This window comes from Lemur catta, chromosome 7 (assembly GCF_020740605.2).
Source record: "Lemur catta isolate mLemCat1 chromosome 7, mLemCat1.pri, whole genome shotgun sequence".
NCBI lineage: Eukaryota > Metazoa > Chordata > Mammalia > Primates > Lemuridae > Lemur > Lemur catta.
The window spans coordinates 16,183,346-16,202,809 of record NC_059134.1 but is presented as its reverse complement, the minus strand read 5'-3'; the positions used below and the strand labels follow the sequence as shown (position 1 = coordinate 16,202,809).

At 34.7% G+C, this 19,464-nt stretch overlaps 1 protein-coding gene across 1 annotated transcript in view; it reads right to left on the bottom strand.

Annotated features, from left to right (window-relative positions):
• Positions 1–3,744: 3,744 nt before the first annotated feature.
• The window catches only part of CCDC15 (coiled-coil domain containing 15), a 70,670-nt gene continuing 54,950 nt past the window's right edge, over positions 3,745–19,464 (bottom strand). The window contains exons 16-18 of the mRNA XM_045555727.1: positions 6,380–6,556; positions 5,905–6,053; positions 3,745–4,680 (exon numbers count right to left, since the gene is read on the bottom strand). Of these exons, the coding sequence (XP_045411683.1) occupies positions 4,559–4,680; positions 5,905–6,053; positions 6,380–6,556 (448 nt within the window). The 3' untranslated portion in view covers positions 3,745–4,558. The remainder of the gene's footprint in view (positions 4,681–5,904; positions 6,054–6,379; positions 6,557–19,464) is intronic.

Genomic DNA, 19,464 nt, shown 5'->3' with positions numbered 1-19,464 from the left:
GTATAGCCAGGGCAATTAGGAAAGAAAAAAAAGTCCAAGTTGAAAAGAAAGAAGTAAAATTATCTTTTATTTGTGGAGTACAGAATCTTATATATAATATAAAAAAAATCCCAAAATGTCCTCTTAAAAAGTGATTAGAATTAATAAATGCAAAAGTCAACTGGATTTACACTTGTGATGCACAATCTGAAAATGAAATTAAGAAAACAATTCCATTTACAATAACATCAAAAAGAATAAAATACTTGGGAATAAATTTAACAAAGTACAAATTTTATGCTCTAAAAACTATAAAACATTGTTGACAGACATTAAAGAAGACCTAAATGAATGGGAAGACATCCTATGTTCATGGATCAGATGGCAATAAATAGTCCCCAAATTATCAACAGATTTAATGTAATCCCTATCAGGATCTCAGCTGGCTTTTTGTAGGAAGATGTTCTTAAAATGCATATGAAGCAAGGGACTCAGAATAGCAAAACAATGTTGAAAAAGAACAAAGTTGGAAGCCTCACACTTTTCAACTTCAAAACTTACTACAAACATACAGTAATCAAGACAGATTGTACTGGCATAAGGATAAACATTAAATTAATGGAACAGAATTGAGAATTCAGGAACAAACACTTACATCTATTGTCATTCCAATGGGGCAAATAATAGTCTCTTCAACAAATGGTGCTAGAACACAGGTTATCCACATGCAAATGAACGAAGCTGGATCCCTACCTAATACCATATATAAAAATTAGCTTAAAATGGATCATGGGCCTAAATATAAGAGCCACACTATAAGACTCTTAGAAGAACACATAGGAGTAAATCTTTGCAACCTTGGATTAGGTAATTAATGATTTCTTAGGTATGACAAAAAAAGCACAATTCTCCTCCAAAAGGTAAATGAATTGGACTTTATCAAAATTAAAAAACCTTTGTGCTGCAAAGAAAACCACCAAGAAAGCGAAAAGACAATCCACAGAATGGGAGAAAACATTTGTAAATCATGTATCTGATAAGAGAACTATACATAAGATATATTAAGAACTCCTGTAACTCAAAAATAAAAAGATAAATAACGCAATTATATAATGGACAAAGGATCTGAAAAGACAGTTCTCCAAAAGAGACCTTTAAATGCCCAATAAGCACATGAACGTCAACAGCCATTAGGAAAATGTAAATTAAAAATACAATGAGGCTGGGCACAGTGGTTCACGCCTGTAATCCTAGCCCTCTGGGAGGCAGAGGCGGGTGGATCGCTCGAGGTCAGGAGTTCGAGACCAGCCTGAGCGAGACCCCGTCTCTACTAAAAATAGAAAGAAATTATCTGGACAACTAAAAATATATATAGAAAAAATTAGCCGGGCATGGTGGCGCATGCCTGTAGTCCCAGCTACTCGGGAGGCTGAGGCAGTAGGATTGCTTAAGCCCAGGAGTTTGAGGTTGCTGTGAGCTAGGCTGACGCCACGGCACTCACTCTAGCCTGGGCAACAAAGTGAGATTCTGTCTCAAAAAAAAAAAAAAAATACAATGAGATACCACTTCATATCCACTGGGATGGCTGTAAGTGAAAAGACAGATAATGACAAATGTTGTTGAAGATGTGAAGAAATTTGAACCTTTATACACTGCTGGCAGGAATGTAAAATGGTAAAGCCACTTTGGAAGACAGTTTGCAGTTTCTTAAAAGGTTAAACATACAGCTACCGCAGGACCCGGTAACTCCATTCCCAGGTATATACCCAAGAGAAATGAAACATGTCCATCAAAAAAACTTTTAAACAAACATTCAAAGCAGTAATTTGTCATAGCTAAGAAGTGAAAACAATCCAAATGTCCATTGACTAATGAATGGATAAATAAAATGTGGTATATCCGTAGAATAAACTATTATTCAGTAGTAAAAAGCAATGAAGTACTGATACATGCTATAACATGGACGAATTTTGAAAATATTATGCCAAAGGAAAGAATCCAGTCACAAAAGATCACATATCATATATTCTATTTATATGAAAAGTCCAGAATAGGCAACTCTATAGGACAGAAAGTAGATCGGTGATTACCTAGGGTTGGAGGAGTCTTGGGGGAGAGAAAATGACGACTACCAATGGGTATGAGGGATTCCTTTTTTTATTTTTAATTTAAAAAATCTTTAATTGCTTTAAAAATAACCTAAAATTTATCACTGTAACCATTTTTAAGTATACAACAGTTCAGTAAAGTATATTTACGTTGTTGTGAAACTGATGTCTAGAACTTTTTCATTCTGCAAAACTGGAACTCTATACCCATTAAACAACTCCTCATTTCCTCCTAACCCCAGCTCCTGGCAACCACCGTTTACTTTCTGTCTCTATGAATTTGACTACTATAGTATCTCATAAAACAGTATTTGCCCTTTTGTGACTGCCTTATTTCACTTAGCATAATGTTGCAGTGTGTGACAGGATTTCCTTCCTTTTAAAGACTGAATAATATTCTATTGGATATACCACATAGTGTTTATCCACTCATCCATTGATGAACACTTGAGTTGCTTCTACCTCTTGGCTATTGTTAATACTGCTACTATAAATATGGGTGTGCAAATATCTGTTTGGGATTCTACTTTCAATTCTTTTGGATATATACCAGAAATGGGATTGCTGGATCATGGGGGCTTCTTTTTAGAGAGTTGAAAATGGGCTGGGCACAGTGGCTCATGCCTGTAATCCTAACACTCTGGGAGGCCGAGGCGGGAGGATCGCTCGAGGTCAGGAGTTCTGAGACCAGCCTGAGCATTAGTGAGATCCTGTCTCTCCTAAAAAATAGAAAGAAATTATCTGGACAACTAAAAATATATAGAAAAAATTAGCCGGGCATGGTGGTGCATGCCTGTAGTCTCAGCTACTTGGGAGGCTGAGGCCACGGCACTCTAGCCTGGGCAACAGAGTGAGATTCTGTCTCTAAAAAAAAGAAAGAAAATGTTCTAAAATTTGATAGTGGCGATAGTTGTACAACCCTGTGAATATACCACAAACCACTAAATCTTATACTTTTTTTTTTTTTTTTTGAGACAGAGTGTCACTTTGTTGCCTGGCTAGAGTGAGTGCCATGGCATCCGCCTAGCTCACAGCAACCTCAGACTCCTGGGCTTAAGCAATCCTACTGCCTCAGCCTCCCAGGTAGCTGGGACTACAGGCATGCACCACCATGCCTGGCTAATTTTTTCTATATATATTTTAGTTGGCCAGATAATTTCTTTCTATTTTTAGTAGAGACGGGGTCTCGCTCTTGCTCAGGCTGGTCTTGAACTCCTGAGTTCAAACGATCCACCCGCCTCGGCCTCCCAGAGTGCTAGGATTACAGGCGTGAGCCACAGCGCCCGGCCTTAAATCTTATACTTTAAATGGGTGAATTGTATATGATTGCATATAATATGCCTATTACACCTCAATAGAGCTGTTAAAAAATACAGCTCTTAAAGGCTGAATTCAGTATATAATTACTTCAAAGATTTTGACTGAATTGGATAATTAATCTGGTTAAATAACCAGTTAATTTTGTCATTCCGGTAATTTTGTCTCTTATTTTCAATGCCCTGGCTAGATGTGTAGGCATTTTTTGAGACATAACTGAAGTGCTTCTTCAGCACTGCACATTAGAGAAAACAGGAAAAAGAAACTGTCAGTATCTATCTTTGATTTATAATATTAAACCTTTTCATGTTTTGCATCAGGAAATACTATGAAGAAATAACAGATTCATATCAACTATGGCAATTTTTATTCCATTTTCCCTTAGCCATATCATTCACCAGAATATTTTAAAGATGAAAAAATAAGACAGGACTTTACTCATTTTGACTTCAGATTCCCTTTCTGAAATGTCACTCACAATTATTTCACATAGAACATATTCAAAAGACAGAGGGTTTACTCCCCTTTTTTGCAATAAAAAATTATACAATTAAAAAGTCCTATGTCCAATGTCACTGACTAGGGAGAGAGGCAATACATTAAAAAAAAATAATGGAGCAAAAAAATTTTGAGAAAAAATATGCATCAAATTCAGATTCTTCTCATCTTTAATTCGTATACACAGCTAGAAAAGCTAATGGCAATAGAGATGGCCATTGATGCTCGGAAACTCATTTCATCACTTTCTTTTTGCTTCATCCAGGCATTTTCAGTATTGTCAAGCTCAAAGATACGGTTTTAGAAAGATGATAAATGAGATAATCTCAAAGATTTCTTATGACCTCTTCTGATGAGAGCTAAGCAAATAAGAGAAATCTTACTTGTCTAACTAATCACTTTTTAAAATAATAAGCTCCATATGGTTCACAACAACGATGAGACAGGTTTGGAAGTCAACTTTCAATCTTGGTTCCAAGGCAGAGATTGAAACAATGGTTTATAATTTAATTATAAAGATAGTTATTATGTGGGACAGTATTTCCTTCCAGATTACACATCCTATATACTTTAACAACTTTTCTTAAAAAAATCTCTCAGGGTTGATTAAATGGGGAATGAAGGCCAAAATACTACCAGTTGATTTCAGAGTCTTATTATAGATTTTTCAAAGTCCGTCTGTGTGCAGAAGCAAAATTATGAATGGCGATTCGAAGAGTTGAGTTTCCCTCAGAGGTATCATAGGAATTGATGACTGAATGTAGTGCCCGAGTGTATGCTGCAAATAAAGGTTTGTATAGTGATGAATAAAGTTAGATTCTAAACAACTCTCCTACTCTCTATCCTATTAGTACTGCTTCTCTACCCAGAGTCTCATAGGTATACACTTTAATTATCCACTGAATAAATACTTATTGAGTATTAACTACATGACAAGCACTCGGTGAGGATAGAAAAGATAATGAAGAGGATGGACACAAAAATAATTAAATTGCCATGTAATATTTCCAAACCAGAGGCATATACAAAAGGTCATCACAGAATGAAGCCGAGAATGAATGAATAACTATCTAAGAAAGGATGGAAAAGATTTCCAGAAGTGGTAACATTTAAGGTAGGTCTTGAACGATTAACAAGAGTAAAGAAAAGAAGGCATTATAAGCAGAGAATTGAGTGAGTGAGTTGCAAATGGTGTAAAAAATATGGCATATAAAGGGAATAGCAAGTTTGATAAGGCTAGAGTAGAGCTTGGGGTCAGAGAGGAAATATGGCAAACATGGCATGCATTTTGTACTGTAATGTTTTAGAATAGAGGAATGGCATGATCAGATTTGTATTTTAAAAAATATTAACTCATAGGATTGGTAAGAAACTCAAATCATAAGGATGGGGCACTAAGAATATGAATACTGGCAGTATTTTCATTGTGTACATGAGGCCTATATAATCTCCACAGTGTATAAATCAATATATTTAAGGATAGACAGGAAACAGAAACATTAGTGACAATAGGACAGACTCCATTTTTTTCTAGCTGGGTCTCTTGATAGAGTATATACTGCTCCTCATTTTCCTCTGTTTCCTGGCAGAACTGGCAGTCTAATGTGCATATATATGGTAATAAGTCTGTGTTACATACCATTGAAGTATTAATATTTGGGTTAATAGGGAATTCAACTGGACAGAGTCCTAACTTACATAGCCATAAAAGACAAAGTCTAATAGTCTTCAGTTAAAAAAGGACCTTGAACTCAAGCCCTCCTACAACAGAATGAGCTGAAAATATTTCCTCAGCATAAATGGGGAAAAAAGATAACTGATCTCAAAGAGAAATATATAATAACTCATTATAATTATTATTGTCTCATACAGTTGTTTTGTGAAGAGTTTATAACAGTCTCTGATATAGAGTAAACAATCAATGGTAAATGACCACTATCACTATTCTTAATGGATTTTTAAAATTGTCATTAGGCCGCAACTATTCCTTCAAGAAACTTACCTCTGTGGTTTTTATAGAAAATACAATTATTGGCACAGGTATCAGGATGAGCATCCCAAAAATCAGGACCACAACAGCACAGTGGAGGTAAAGTAATATTATACAGCTGCATTTTCTCCTGGATCTGGGCTCGTAAAGCTTCTACATATCTATAAAAATAAAGCATAATCAGGCAAAGTGAACTACTAGAAAGAGAGTGAGTACGAATCCTGATTTTACAACCAGCTTTAACTGTTAAAACTATTTTATAGCTCTGTGTCTCAACTTTTCCTCTTTGTACTGGGAAAATTGCAGTGCTATTCCCAAATAGTACTAGAGAATCAAGAAATATTCCCTATTTGGTGAAATTATGAACCCCTAAATGAGGAAAAGTATGAGAAGACACAGTCAATTCTCATTTAAGAAAAATGAGAACAATGACTCCCTACTAAGTCTCCTCTAGAGCCAGAATTTCATGCAGAACTTTTCAGATTACCTTAGGTATTCCTTTTCTCTCTGTTGCTGTTTTTCTCTGGCTCCTTTTATTTCTTCAAGTTGTAACTGGGCTAATATCTCACTCATCCTCTCCTCTGGATATGGTTCTTCATGAACACTCATTCTTAAGATCCTCTGCTCTTCAGCATAACGTTGTTGCTCTCTCTTTTTCTTAATTCTGAGAATAAAATTATAATGTAGTTAAGAATTTCATAAAATTATTATTTAAAATTAGTTTCTAGATCCAAATAACTCAAGAAATTCCCAGAAACAAAGGAATCAGGAAATTAGTTTAATACCCAAAGAATATCTGTAAAAATTCCTGCTGGCTGATTTGAGTTTATCCTCTATCTCATCTATCTACATATCCTTTTAAAAGAGAATGAGCAACAGCTGCTATTAAAAGAGTTTTTCTGTAAGAATTCCAGCACAAGAGCCTTTTCAGGTCAAAACTACAAGTAAACAGGACTTCTGTTTCTAGCCAAAATAGAGTAACAGGGCCTGGATTTGTCCTCCTACCTTAAACAACCAAAAAAAAAATTTAAAAAGTAAAGAAGTAAGCCAGACAAATACAAGAAACAATGGTTTTCAAGACACTGGACATCAGGCAACAAAAGACACTGGTCCCTGACAGATGGGAAACAAGTGAAGTAAGCGCTATAAGTGCCGGAGATTACTACCTTAAAAGTTTCCAGACAGTGGCATGGGACAAGGGAATTAAAGTGGAGACTGGTGGGCTCCCTGAGTTGAGGAAACAGAACTATGAGTGTAGGGAGACAAAGGCAAGTAGAGTTCACACGACAAAATACCAGAGAGAAGAAAGCTGCTCAGAGAGATAACCCAAGAGTTGAACAAAGAGTCTCCTCCTAGCACACAGCAGAGCACTGACTGGTGCACGTGTGCGAGGAAATGACCTGAGGCTAGGGAAAGAACCACCCAGAATAAGAGGCAACAGTGCCTACAGTTCACACAGCACTGGAAATAGTGCTTGTCCCCACGAGTCAGATGTGAAAAACTCATAATTCACAGGGCTTTAGGTAGAGTATTCAGGAATATCTTACCTTAGTCATAGGGAGTAATAACAGTTCTAGACTGAGCACTGCTCATGAGCCACGTAACAAATTATAAAATCAAGTCCTCTGAGTAACTTAACAGCATTACCGAAACAAAGCTCAAGGAAATTTATAGGAATGCAAAGATTTTCAGCAACCAACAAGGTAAAATTCACAATATCAGACATCCAACCAAAGATTACCAAGCACGCAGAGGCAGGAAAACACAATTGATAATGAGGAGAATAATCAATCAATTAAAATGACCCAGACTGACACAGCTGTTAGAATTAGCAGAGAAGGACATCAAAATGGTTACTACAATTATATTCTATATGTTCAAAAAGTTAAGATATAAAAAAGACTGAAATCAAACTTACGGAAATAAAAACTACAGTTTCAAAACTACAATGAGATAGAAATTATCCAAAATGAACCACAGGAAAAAAACCCAAAAACAATAAAAAGAGTACCAAAAAACCTCCAAATAATCAGATTAAAAAATGGGTAAAGAACTTAAATAAACATTTCTCCAAAGATGATATACAAATCGGCCAAAATGCATATGAAAAGATGCTCATTATCACTAATCATCAGGGAAATGCAAACCAAAACCACAGTGAAATTATCACCTCACACCCATTAGGATAGCTACTATCAAAAAACCAGAAAGTAACAAGTGTTGGTGAGGATACAGGAAAGTAGAACCCTTATGCACTGTTGCTGGTGCAGTCACTATGAAAAACATATGGAGGTTTCTCAAGAAAGTATAAATAGAGCTACCATATGATCAATAATCTCACTTCTGGGTACACATTCAAAACAATTGAAAGCCGGGTCTCAAGGAGATATTTGTACACACATGTTCACAACAGCATTAATTCATTACAGCTAAGAGGTAGAAGCAACCCAAATGTCCATCAGAGGATGAATGGGTAAACAAAATGTAGTATATACACACAATGGAATACTAATCAGCCTTAAAAAGAAAACCTTGTCATATTCAACAACATGGATGAGCCTTAAGGACGCTATGCCAAATGAAATAAGCCACTCACAAAAAGACAATGTTCAATTCTACTTATATGAAGGCCTAAAAAAGTCAAACTCACAGAATTACAAAGTATGATAGAATAGCAGTTACTGGAGGGTTAGAGCAAGGAGAAAAGGGGAGTTGTTTAATGGATATAGAATTTCAGATTTGCAAGATGAAAAAAAGTTCCAGAGATCTGTTTCAAAACAATGTGACTATACTTAACAGTACTGAAATGTACATTTAAAAATGGGTTAAGATGGTAAATTTTATGTGTTTTTACAATTTAAAAAACATGTCACATAAATACATGAATAAAAAAAAGATGAAATAATTTGTTTTCAAACACACAAAAGCTGCAAAAATTTATCTCCAGTAGACTTACAACTATAAGAAACGTTAAAAGATGTCCTTCAGGCAGGAAGAAAATGATATTATAGGTTATACACACATATAAGGTTTTTCTTATTATTTAAATCTCTGTAACAACTGTTTATTTAAAACAAAATAATAATAATGTATTTTGTATGTAAAAGTAAAAAGCATGACAACAATAGCATAAAGGATGAAATGGGAGAAATGGAAGTATACTATTGTAAGATTTCTTATACTATTCATGAAATAACTATTCTTATACTATTCGTGAAGTAATACAGTATCACCTGAAGGTAGACTGTGAAAAGTTAGTGCTATATACAATAAACGCTAGAACCAATAAAATAACAAAACAAAGGGTTATAGTTAATATGTCAACAAAGGAGATCAAATGGAATCATAAAGATACAAAAGTAATTCAAAAGTAGGCAGAAAAAGAGAAAAAAGGGGACAAAGAACAGGTAGAACAAATGAAAAGCAAACAGTAAGATGATACACTATCTAACGCAATTAATAATTATATCAAAGGTAAATGGCCTAAACACCACAATTAAAAGGCAGAGATTGTCAGATCTGACAAAAGTCAAGACCCAAATATATGCTGTGAACAAGAAATGCATCTTAAATATAAAGGTGCAAATAAGTTAAAAATAAAAGGATAGAAAAAGATATACCATGATAGACTAGTTAAAAGAAGGCTGGAGTGGACGTATAGATAATATCAGACAATTCAGATTTCAGAGCAAAGAAAATTATCAGGGATAAAGATCACTTCATAATTATAAAAGAGTGAATCAATTAAGGAGATATAACAACCCTAAACATTTATGTACCTAACAACAGAGCTTCAAAATATATGAAGCAAAGTCTGACAGAACTACAAGGAGATACAAATCCAGTTACAGCATAGATATCAACACCCTTCTCTCAATTGTTGACAGAACAAGTAGGCAGAAAATGGCAAAGATATAGTAGAGTTGACCAACACTATTAACAAACTTGTCCTCATGGACATTTATAGAACACTCCACAATACTTATAGAATAGCAGAATACATATTCTTATACTGTTAGGTTTTGAACTTGGAATATTTAGTAAGAGAGGCCACATTTTGGGCTATAACAATGAAAGGATTCAAGCCCCATATATGGCACACTATTCTTGTACCACAATGGAATCAAATTAGAAATCAGTAACAAAGAGATCCTTGGAAAACCCTCAAATGCATGGAAACTATACTTACTTCTAAATAACCTATGATCAAAGAAGAAAAAAAAAGAGAAAATGAGAAAAAAATATATGTATTTTTTAGAGATGGTGTTTTGCCATGTTGCCTGGCTGGTCTTAAATTCCTGGGCTCAAGTGATCTTCCCACCCATGCACCCAGCTGAAATTAAAAGGCATTTTAAAGTGAATAAAAATGAATCTATTCATGCTGCTAAAGAGTATTTAGTGGAAATTTATATCACTAAACACTTATATTAGGGGAAAAAAAAGGTCTCACATCAATGACCTCAGCTTCTAGCTTAAGAAATTAAAAAAAAAAAAAAAAAAAAGAAGAAGAAGAAGAGAAAATCAAGCCTAAAGAAAGCAGAAGAAAAAGTATAAAGGTTGAGTATCCCTAATCCAAAAATTTGAAATCTGAAATGCTCCAAAATCAGAAACTTTTTCAGCACCAACATGATATTCAAAGGAAATGCTCACTGGAGCACTTTGGATTTTAGATTAGGGATGCTGAACTATTAATAGTATAATGCAAATATTTCAAAGTCTGAAAAAATCTGGAATCCAAAACACTTCTAGTCCCAAGCATTTCAGAAAAGGGATACTCAACCTGTAACAGAGATTGAAACAGAAATCAGTGAAATAGGAAACAGAAACATAATAGAAAAAAATTAACACAATCAAAAGCTAGTTCTTTGAAAAGATCAATAAAATTGATAAATCTCAAGTCAGTCTGATCATGAAAAAAAGGACAGATTATTAATATCAAAAACAAAAGGTGATATCACTACAGATTCTACAGATATTAAGAGGATAATGGAAGGCTAAGAACTTTATACTAATAAATTTTGCAACTTAATAAATTTGGCAACTTAGAAATACTACCAATTCTATATAAACTTTTCCAATAAAATTGAAAAGGAAGGAATACTCCCCAACTCGTTCTATGAGGCCAGCATTACCCTTAAATCAAAACCTGACAAATATATTACACAAATATCTTTTTAGAGAAAGAAAAGTACAAGCCAATATCTTGCAGAACATAGATATAAAAATCCAAAACAAAATATTATCAAATCTAATCGAACAACATATTATTACAAAAAGATAATACATTATTACCAAGTGGGTATACCCCAGGAACACAGAGTTGCTTTAATATTCAAAAATTAAACAATGTAATTCACATATACACAAACTTAAAAAAGCATATGATTATTTCAATAGGGAGAAAAATAATTTGAAAAAATTCAACCTCCTTCCTGATGAGAATTCTCAACAAACTAGGAAGAGACGGAAACGTCCTCAATCTGATAATGGGTATGTATGAAAAAGCTACAGCTAACATTATACACTTAATGGTGAAAGACAGGTCAAATGCTTTCTCTCTAAGCTCAGGGACTGGCCATTCTCACCACTTTTATTCAACATTGTGCTAGAGGTTCTAGCCAGTGCAGTCTCCTAAGAAAAAGAAATAAAAGACATCTAGATTTAAAGAAAGAAGAAAAACTGTCTTTATTTGAAGATGACTTAATCATCATGTAAAAAAATCCAATGGAATTAATAAATAAGTTTAGTAAGGCTGCAGGGCACAGAATACATATCCAAAAATTAATCCAAAATTGTAAATTTCCATATACAATCAGAAATGGAAATTTTAAAAAAAGTACCATTTATAATAGCATCAAAAATATGAAGTACTTAGCGACAGATTTGACAAAAGACATGAATGACCTATACACTAAAAACTATAAAATATTGCTAGAAAAAAATTAAAGAAGGGCTATATAAATGGAAAGATATATCTGTTCATAGGTTAGAAGACTAAATATTGTTCAGATGTCAATTCTAAATTTTCCCCAAATGATCTATAACATGAACACAATCCCAATCAAAATCCAAGAAGGCTTTTTTGTAGAAACTGAAACACTGATTTTTAAATTCACACAGAAATGCAGGGGCCTTAGAATAGCCAAGACAACTGTGAAAATAAAAAAAATGGAAGGCCTAAATCTAACTGATTTCAAACTTTATTACAGAGCTGCACTAATCAGAACCTCATAGTATTAGTGTTAAGTATAGACAAACAGATCAATAGGAGAAAGTCAGAAATAAATCCATACATATGGACAACTCATTTTCTTTAACACTTTTACTGAGATACAATTTATAAACCACAAAGTTCACCATGACCATAACGTAATTTGAGAACATTTTCATCACCCCATAAAGAAATCTTGTACTCATGAGCAGTCACTCTCCACCTTTGCACCACCAGCCCCCCACCCTAGCAATCACTTATTTTTCTATTTCTATAGATTTGACTAGTTTAGACATTTCATATAAATGTGATCATAAAATATGTGGTCTTTTTTTATTAGCTTCTTTCATTTGGCATAATGGTTTCAAAGTGTATTCATGTTATAGTATTAATAGTACTGCTTTCATTTTTTTTTTTTTTTTTTTGATACAGAGTCTTGCTTTGTTGCCCAGGCTAGAGTGAGTGCCATGGCGTCAGCCTAGCTCACAGCAACCTCAAACTCCTGGGCTTAAGCAATCCTCCTGCCTCAGCCTCCCGAGTAGCTGGGACTACAGGCATGTGCCACCATGCCCGACTAATTTTTTTTGTATATATATTTTTAGTTGGCCAGATAATTTATTTCTATTTTTAGTAGAGACAGGGTCTTACTCTTGTTCAGGCTAGTCTTGAACTCCTGACCTCGAGTGATCCACCCGCCTCGGCCTCCCAGAGTGCTAGGATTATAGGTGTGAGCCACCGCACCCGGCCCTGCTTTCATTTTTATTGCTGATATTCTATTGTATGTATATACCACATGTTATTTTTCTATTCATCAGTTTTTGGACATTTTGGGTGCTAGTTTCCAAAATGGCTGAATTTTACACTTCCCACCAGCAATGTACAGGATTCCAATTTCTTCACACTTTCACCAACACTAGTTTTTATCTGTCTTGTTTTTCTTATAGCCATTCTAGTAGGTAGAATCTCATGGTTTCATTTTGTATTTCCCAGTAACTAATGATGTTGAGCATATTTTCATGTGCTTATTAGCCATGTGTATATTTTCCTGGGAGAAATGTTAAATTTAAAGATTGTGAAAGATTGAAAATTTGAGTATGCAGTGTATATGACAATAAATTGTGAATTGGTAGGACTTATGTAACAACTTATCAACATTTGAAGACACTGGTACTGGATATCCTCTTAAGGAAAATTTACCTCCACATTTTAAGCTATAAAGTAACTGTTTAAAAAAGAATTACAATATATGACTTTTTAGGTTTTCAGTATGTATGTTATTAATTGGGTACAAACTGAAATGTTTGTGTACTGATCCTCACCATGACCAATAAAATCTCAGTTACAAAAAATAAACAAAATAAAACTGCTTTTTAAAAGACAATGTTAAGATGAAAAGACATACCACAGACTGGGAGAAAATCTTTGCAAAGCATATATCTGATAAAGGACTTGTATCTAGATTATATTAAAGGATTCTAAAAACTCAACAATAAGATAATAATCCAATTTAAAAATTTAGGATTGAATGGATCACCAAAAATGATATATGGTTGGCAAATAAACACATGAAAAGATGTTCATATACATATACTTTAAATATGTATAATTTATTATGCATCAATTATTCAGGAAATGCACACTACAATTATAAATACCTACTACTACCTACACACCTATTCAAATGGCTAAAATGAAAAAGGCTGACCATGCCAAGTGTTGGTGAGGATGTAAAGAAACTTGAAACCCCTTGTACACTGCTGGTGGTAATATAAAATGGTACAACCACTTTGGAAAAGTTTAACAGTCTCTTTAAAACGAAATATACACCTACCATATGATTCGGCCATTATACTGGTAGGTATTCACCCAAGAGAAAAGGTAATATATGTCTATATAAAGACTTGTATAGTAATGTTGAATATGATATCCCCAACTGGAAACAACCCAAATGTTCATCAACCTATGAATGGATAAACAAACTGTGGCATACCCACACAACAGAATACTATTTAGCAACAAAAAGGAATGAACTCTTGATGTACACAACAAGAAGGATGGATCTCAAAATCATCCAGCTGAGTAAAAAGAGCTGGACTCAAAAGAGTACATGTTGCATGATTCCCTGTATATAAAACACTAGAAAATGTAAACCCATCTAGGGTGACAGAAAGCAGATCAGTAGTTGCCTAGGGAGGAAGTGGCAGGGAGGGGAGGGAAGGAGGGACTTCCAAGGGCATGAGGACACTTTGGGGATGATAGATATATTTACTATCTTGACTATGGGGGTGGTTTTGTGTGTGTGTGTGTGTGTGTGTGTATGTGCGTGTCACAAATTATCAAATTCTATACTTTAAATATGTATAGTTTATTATGCATCAATTATGCCTATTAAAAAAATCCCCACTTACAAGTAGAGAGGAAATAAGCAGCTCATCAAAAAATGTAAGTAAAGAGCTTTTGTTAAGAAATTTGACTGACTCAAGACTAGAACTCATAAACACATGCTGATGAGGCCAGTTGCTAAAAATTACTTTGAGACAAATGAGCTATTGTTTTCCGAACAGTAGTATGAGGCCAATCCACACTCACACCACTTCAGTAACGCATGGACTGCTGAAAATTCTGGGCTTCTATCCATTTGTGGCAGGCTATTGACTCCAGCGGAATTACAGCCTTCCATTTTGTTAAGATTAACACAGGTATAAGTTAAAAACCAGGAAGCCATCCTACGAAGACTAAAAGATCAGGCGCTGGAAAAATAGCCAAGAGGTGGTAGTTGTGAAACCAAGTCTGTCCAGATTCTCACAGCTAATCATTGGCCCACTCTAGCAGAGTGACAAGGCCACTTTAAACAAGGATTTTCTTACAATTGCTCTCTCACACTTGCTAGTCTTTCCTGAGCTACAACTGCAAATCTAAATTGAGTATTCCTCAAAGAGTATAGAACATAAACATAGTTTTTATGGTTTCATTCAAACTCAAATGCAACATAAAGTTATAATAGGGGACACGTGAAAATCTCATTATTGCAACTTGGGCAGAGGGATATGTTTTTAAACCAGGGAAGATTAAGATTTAAAGGTATATTAGGCAATGTACTAGGAATGTGATGTGGAAAAAGGCCAAAATAGGCACACACACATATCACACTTGACTTCAAAATATGTGCCACTTTGCTTTCTTAAAATAATGTGCGAAATGAGTTAGAGAATAAAAGAAAAAGATTAAGAGAGTACAAAAGTTAAAAATGAGCCTAAGATCACATATGCCCTAGGTTAGGGATCTACTACATAGAGATCTTATTCTAAAAAGAGCCAGTAAAGGAAAGTAACATTCACATTTGTTAAGTTCAATAACTCCTAACCTTGTGAAATAATAAAATGCTAAAAGATTTTCCTGTAAATAATGAATCAAATTGAGGTTTTCAATGATGAAGTTTAAATGGATACAAATGAATGACGACAGAGAAACTTACTTAGTGTAATTCTCCATGCCAACGATTCTCTACACCAGTAAACTAAGGGCTGAGGAAACTCATCAGCATTGTTTTTCAAGTGTCAACACCTTAGCTCTTGGTAACAGAATGATTACTAGAAACAATAGAAACAGCCCCTCTCCCTCTTCTCATAGCTATTCCTCTCCTCACAAACATCTTGAAAGAGAGTTGTCTAGATTTTCTGTCTAATTTCCTCACTTCTTGTCCACTCCAATATGGCTTTAAGATCCAACATCCTACCAAAACATCTTGCTGTAAGGTCATTGGTGGCCTACAGGTTCTTAATAGGGGCAATATTGTCCCCAAGTGGGCAAAAAGACTTAGATATTACAATAGTTTGTGGCTCTCCAAAAACTCATAGTATATAAACAGAAATACATTATATCTGTGTATTAAAATTTTATGGGGGAGGGGAATTAGGAAAAAAAATGTCTAAAAAGGTTCCATAGGGGAATAATGAAGAAAAAGTTGAGAAACACTGATTGAGCATTTTAGTCCTCATTTTACTTGCCCTCTCAGAAATATTTAACATTGGTAACCACTCCTTCCTTCTTGAAAACTTTCTCTTCCTCAGCTTCTGTAATATATACTTTCCCTGAATTTCCTTGTATGCCCCTCTGCACCATCCTTGTCTCCTTTGCAAGCCTATCTTCTCTACATTTTGTTCCTCACAGATCAGTCCTAAGCCCTCTCCCCAGGTGACTTTATGTATGCCCTCTGCTTCAGTTACCACCCACTATCACCTGTAACTCACAAAGCTACAGCTCCGCCATAGATCATTCCCCCGAGATTCAAATCTATTTATCTACCTACAGTTTGACATCTCCACTTGATGTCTCACAGGTATATTCCTGGGAAAAGAATCCACAGTTTTGGCCAGATTCTCAGGTTAAGAAAAACTGCCATATAGTAGTTTCAGAAGGGATCATAACATTAAATATCATAGTGCCAACCAGAAAAGTTGATAAAAACAATTATTCTAAAACAAGTTTCTATTCTTCTCTAATGTCTTCAAAGCATTTGTTGTAAATATGCCTTTTAGTTGATACACAATAGAAACTACAGTAGGTCAGAAATCAATGTCAATATATCTGTTTTTCCCAGAGCAATGAATGTCAATACAATGATAGTGCTTTTCTGGTTATGCCAGAAGGGATTCTGAAACCAGTGTCAGGCTTTCAGTAAAAGAGAGGTGAGAATATAAAAGATTGCAAATTGGTTTATAAACTTGCTAGACTGCACATCTGCATAACTAAACAACAAGTAGATGTCAGTATTTACATTTTGAAAAGAATCCTGAAAGTAAAGTGATACCCCAGAGAAACTGCATTAAAAATATACATTCTTATAAGTTCAACAATTTATAAACTTTTTGTTAGTCATCTTTCATATGATAAAGCCACACTACTAATTCTTTACAAAGTTAAACTAAAATAGAGTCGTAGAACCAAAAGTGAGGGCTATCTTTTGACTATGGATTGTTTCTTCCTGAGAAATCACAGAAATTTGCTAACACCAATACTTTTAAATAAAAGGAATCCTGCTTCTAAGATTAAGAAACAGGTTTACTTATTTCAGGAGTAAAAGAGGTGTCCTGTTAGAAAAATAACTTCTCAAGGAGGAGGAAGAAATATGCCTTGTTGGTACAACCAGATTCAGGTCTAATCTAACACAGTCTAAATCTCTGCCCGCTGAGCTTATTTTTCTGTTCAACCTTTCTCTCTCTCCATTCCCTGATTCTGATAGTATTCTTCCTTAGTGATTTCAGGAAGGAATAAGTTCTAATGCATGATAGAGTAGGGTGACTGCAGTTAACGACAATGTATTATACCTTTCAAAATAGCTAGAAAAGAGGACTTGAAATGTACCCAATGGCTAGAAATGATTAATACCCTGAATTTGATCATTATATGTCAGATGTAACAAACTTTCACATGTATCCCATTAATATGTAAAAAATAATGTAACAACAACAAAAAAGAAATCACTACTAAGAATAATTTAACATTTCCTACTGGACTCTCTACTTAGATCTCCTTTAAGCACCTTAAACCCAGTTATGCCCCAAACTAAACTTATCCTCTTCACCTCTACAGCCTTCCTGGCAAATCTGTTTTATAGTACCCTATGTACCTGGTGGCCCAAACCATAAACCTGGGACTTATCCTTGAATTCTCTCCTGACAAAATCCTATCAGTTCTCTTAACTACTCTTAAAACTGTCTCCCCTTTGCCTCCCTGCCCTTGTCTTATGTGACAGGCCATGTTACAGACTTCAAAGAAGTTAGGTGATGAAGTCAAATAAATGTGGGGTTGAATCCCAGTTGCGCTACTTGCTAAATGTGATCTTATTAGCAAATTACTTAACCTCTCTAGGGCTCATTTTCTCACTGTAAAATGAAAATAATAAAATCTACCTTATATAAGGTTATTGAAATGAGTACATGAGCTAATGCCTCTAAAACACTCAAACACCATGCCTAGAACATGGTAAAAACTCAATGAAGGTCCTTGCAGGACTGTTCTATCTACGTAAAGCACTTGACACACAGAAAGTAGTATATAATAATCTTTTAGAAAATTAATTTCACCTCTCTTCTCTAAGTACGTTACTTTGACAACCTCCTAACATTTAGTCTTAGTCATCATGTCTATTCCCCATGATGCCTCTAAATGTGCCCTAACTTTTCAGGATAAAGTTCAAGTTCTTTTTCATGACATACTAAGCTCTTTATGACCGTGTCTTTCCTTATTTCTTAAGGCTCACCTATTGCCATTCCTTTAGCTCCAATCACATTAAACTCAGAAGCGTCAGGTTCTCTCATGAATCACTGCTTTTGCAATGCTATTCCTTTTGCCTAGAATTACTACCCACTCTTTCCCCAATTCAATTTCATTTTGTCTTATACTATTCCCACTAATCCTTCAAAACTCAGCTCAGGAAGTCTTCCCTTTCCTCCTGCCACCTCATATCCCCAATTTTGGTTTCAAAACAGTCTCTGTGCTCCCATATATTCTCGTACATTTTTCTTCTAATGATAATAGCAGCAACTAACATTTATTGAGCAGATACAATATGCCTGATTCTGTAGTAAGCACATTTACGTGTTACCTCATTTAATCCTCGCAGCAAGTTTATGAGGTATATGCCATTATTATCCTTATTTTTATAAAGAAGAAACTGAGGATTACACAGATAACTTTCCCAAAGTCACACAGCTGGTAGGTAGCAGGAGCTGGATCTTGAACACATATCTCCCCACGTTCTAAACCACATCTCCCCATGTTCTAACACTAAATATATAGTATTATAATGATCTATTTATAGTCATGCACCACTTATTGAGGGAGATATATTCTAAGAAATGCATCTTTAGGTGGTTTTGTTGTGACAACATCATAGAGTGTCCTTACATAAACCTAGATGGTACAGCATATATACACACCTAGACTATATGCTATAGCCTGTTGCTCAGAGGCTACAAACCTATACAGCACGTTATAGTACTGAATACACAATGGCAAGTATTTGTGTATATAAACATATCTAAACATAAAAAAAGGTGCAGTAAAAATATGGCATAAAAGATAAAAAATGGCACACTTCTATAAGGCATTTACCATGAATGGAGCTTGTAGGACTGGAAGATGCTCTGGGTGAGTCAGTGCGTGAGTGGGGAGTAAATGTGAAGGCCTAGGACATTCCTGGACACTACTGTAGACTATAAACACTGTATACTTAGACTACACTAAGTTTACAAAAAAATTTTTCTTTCTTCAATAATAAATTAACCTTGGTTTATGGTAACTTTTTACTTTATAAACTTTCATTTTTTTTAACTTGACTCTTGTAATAACACTTAGCT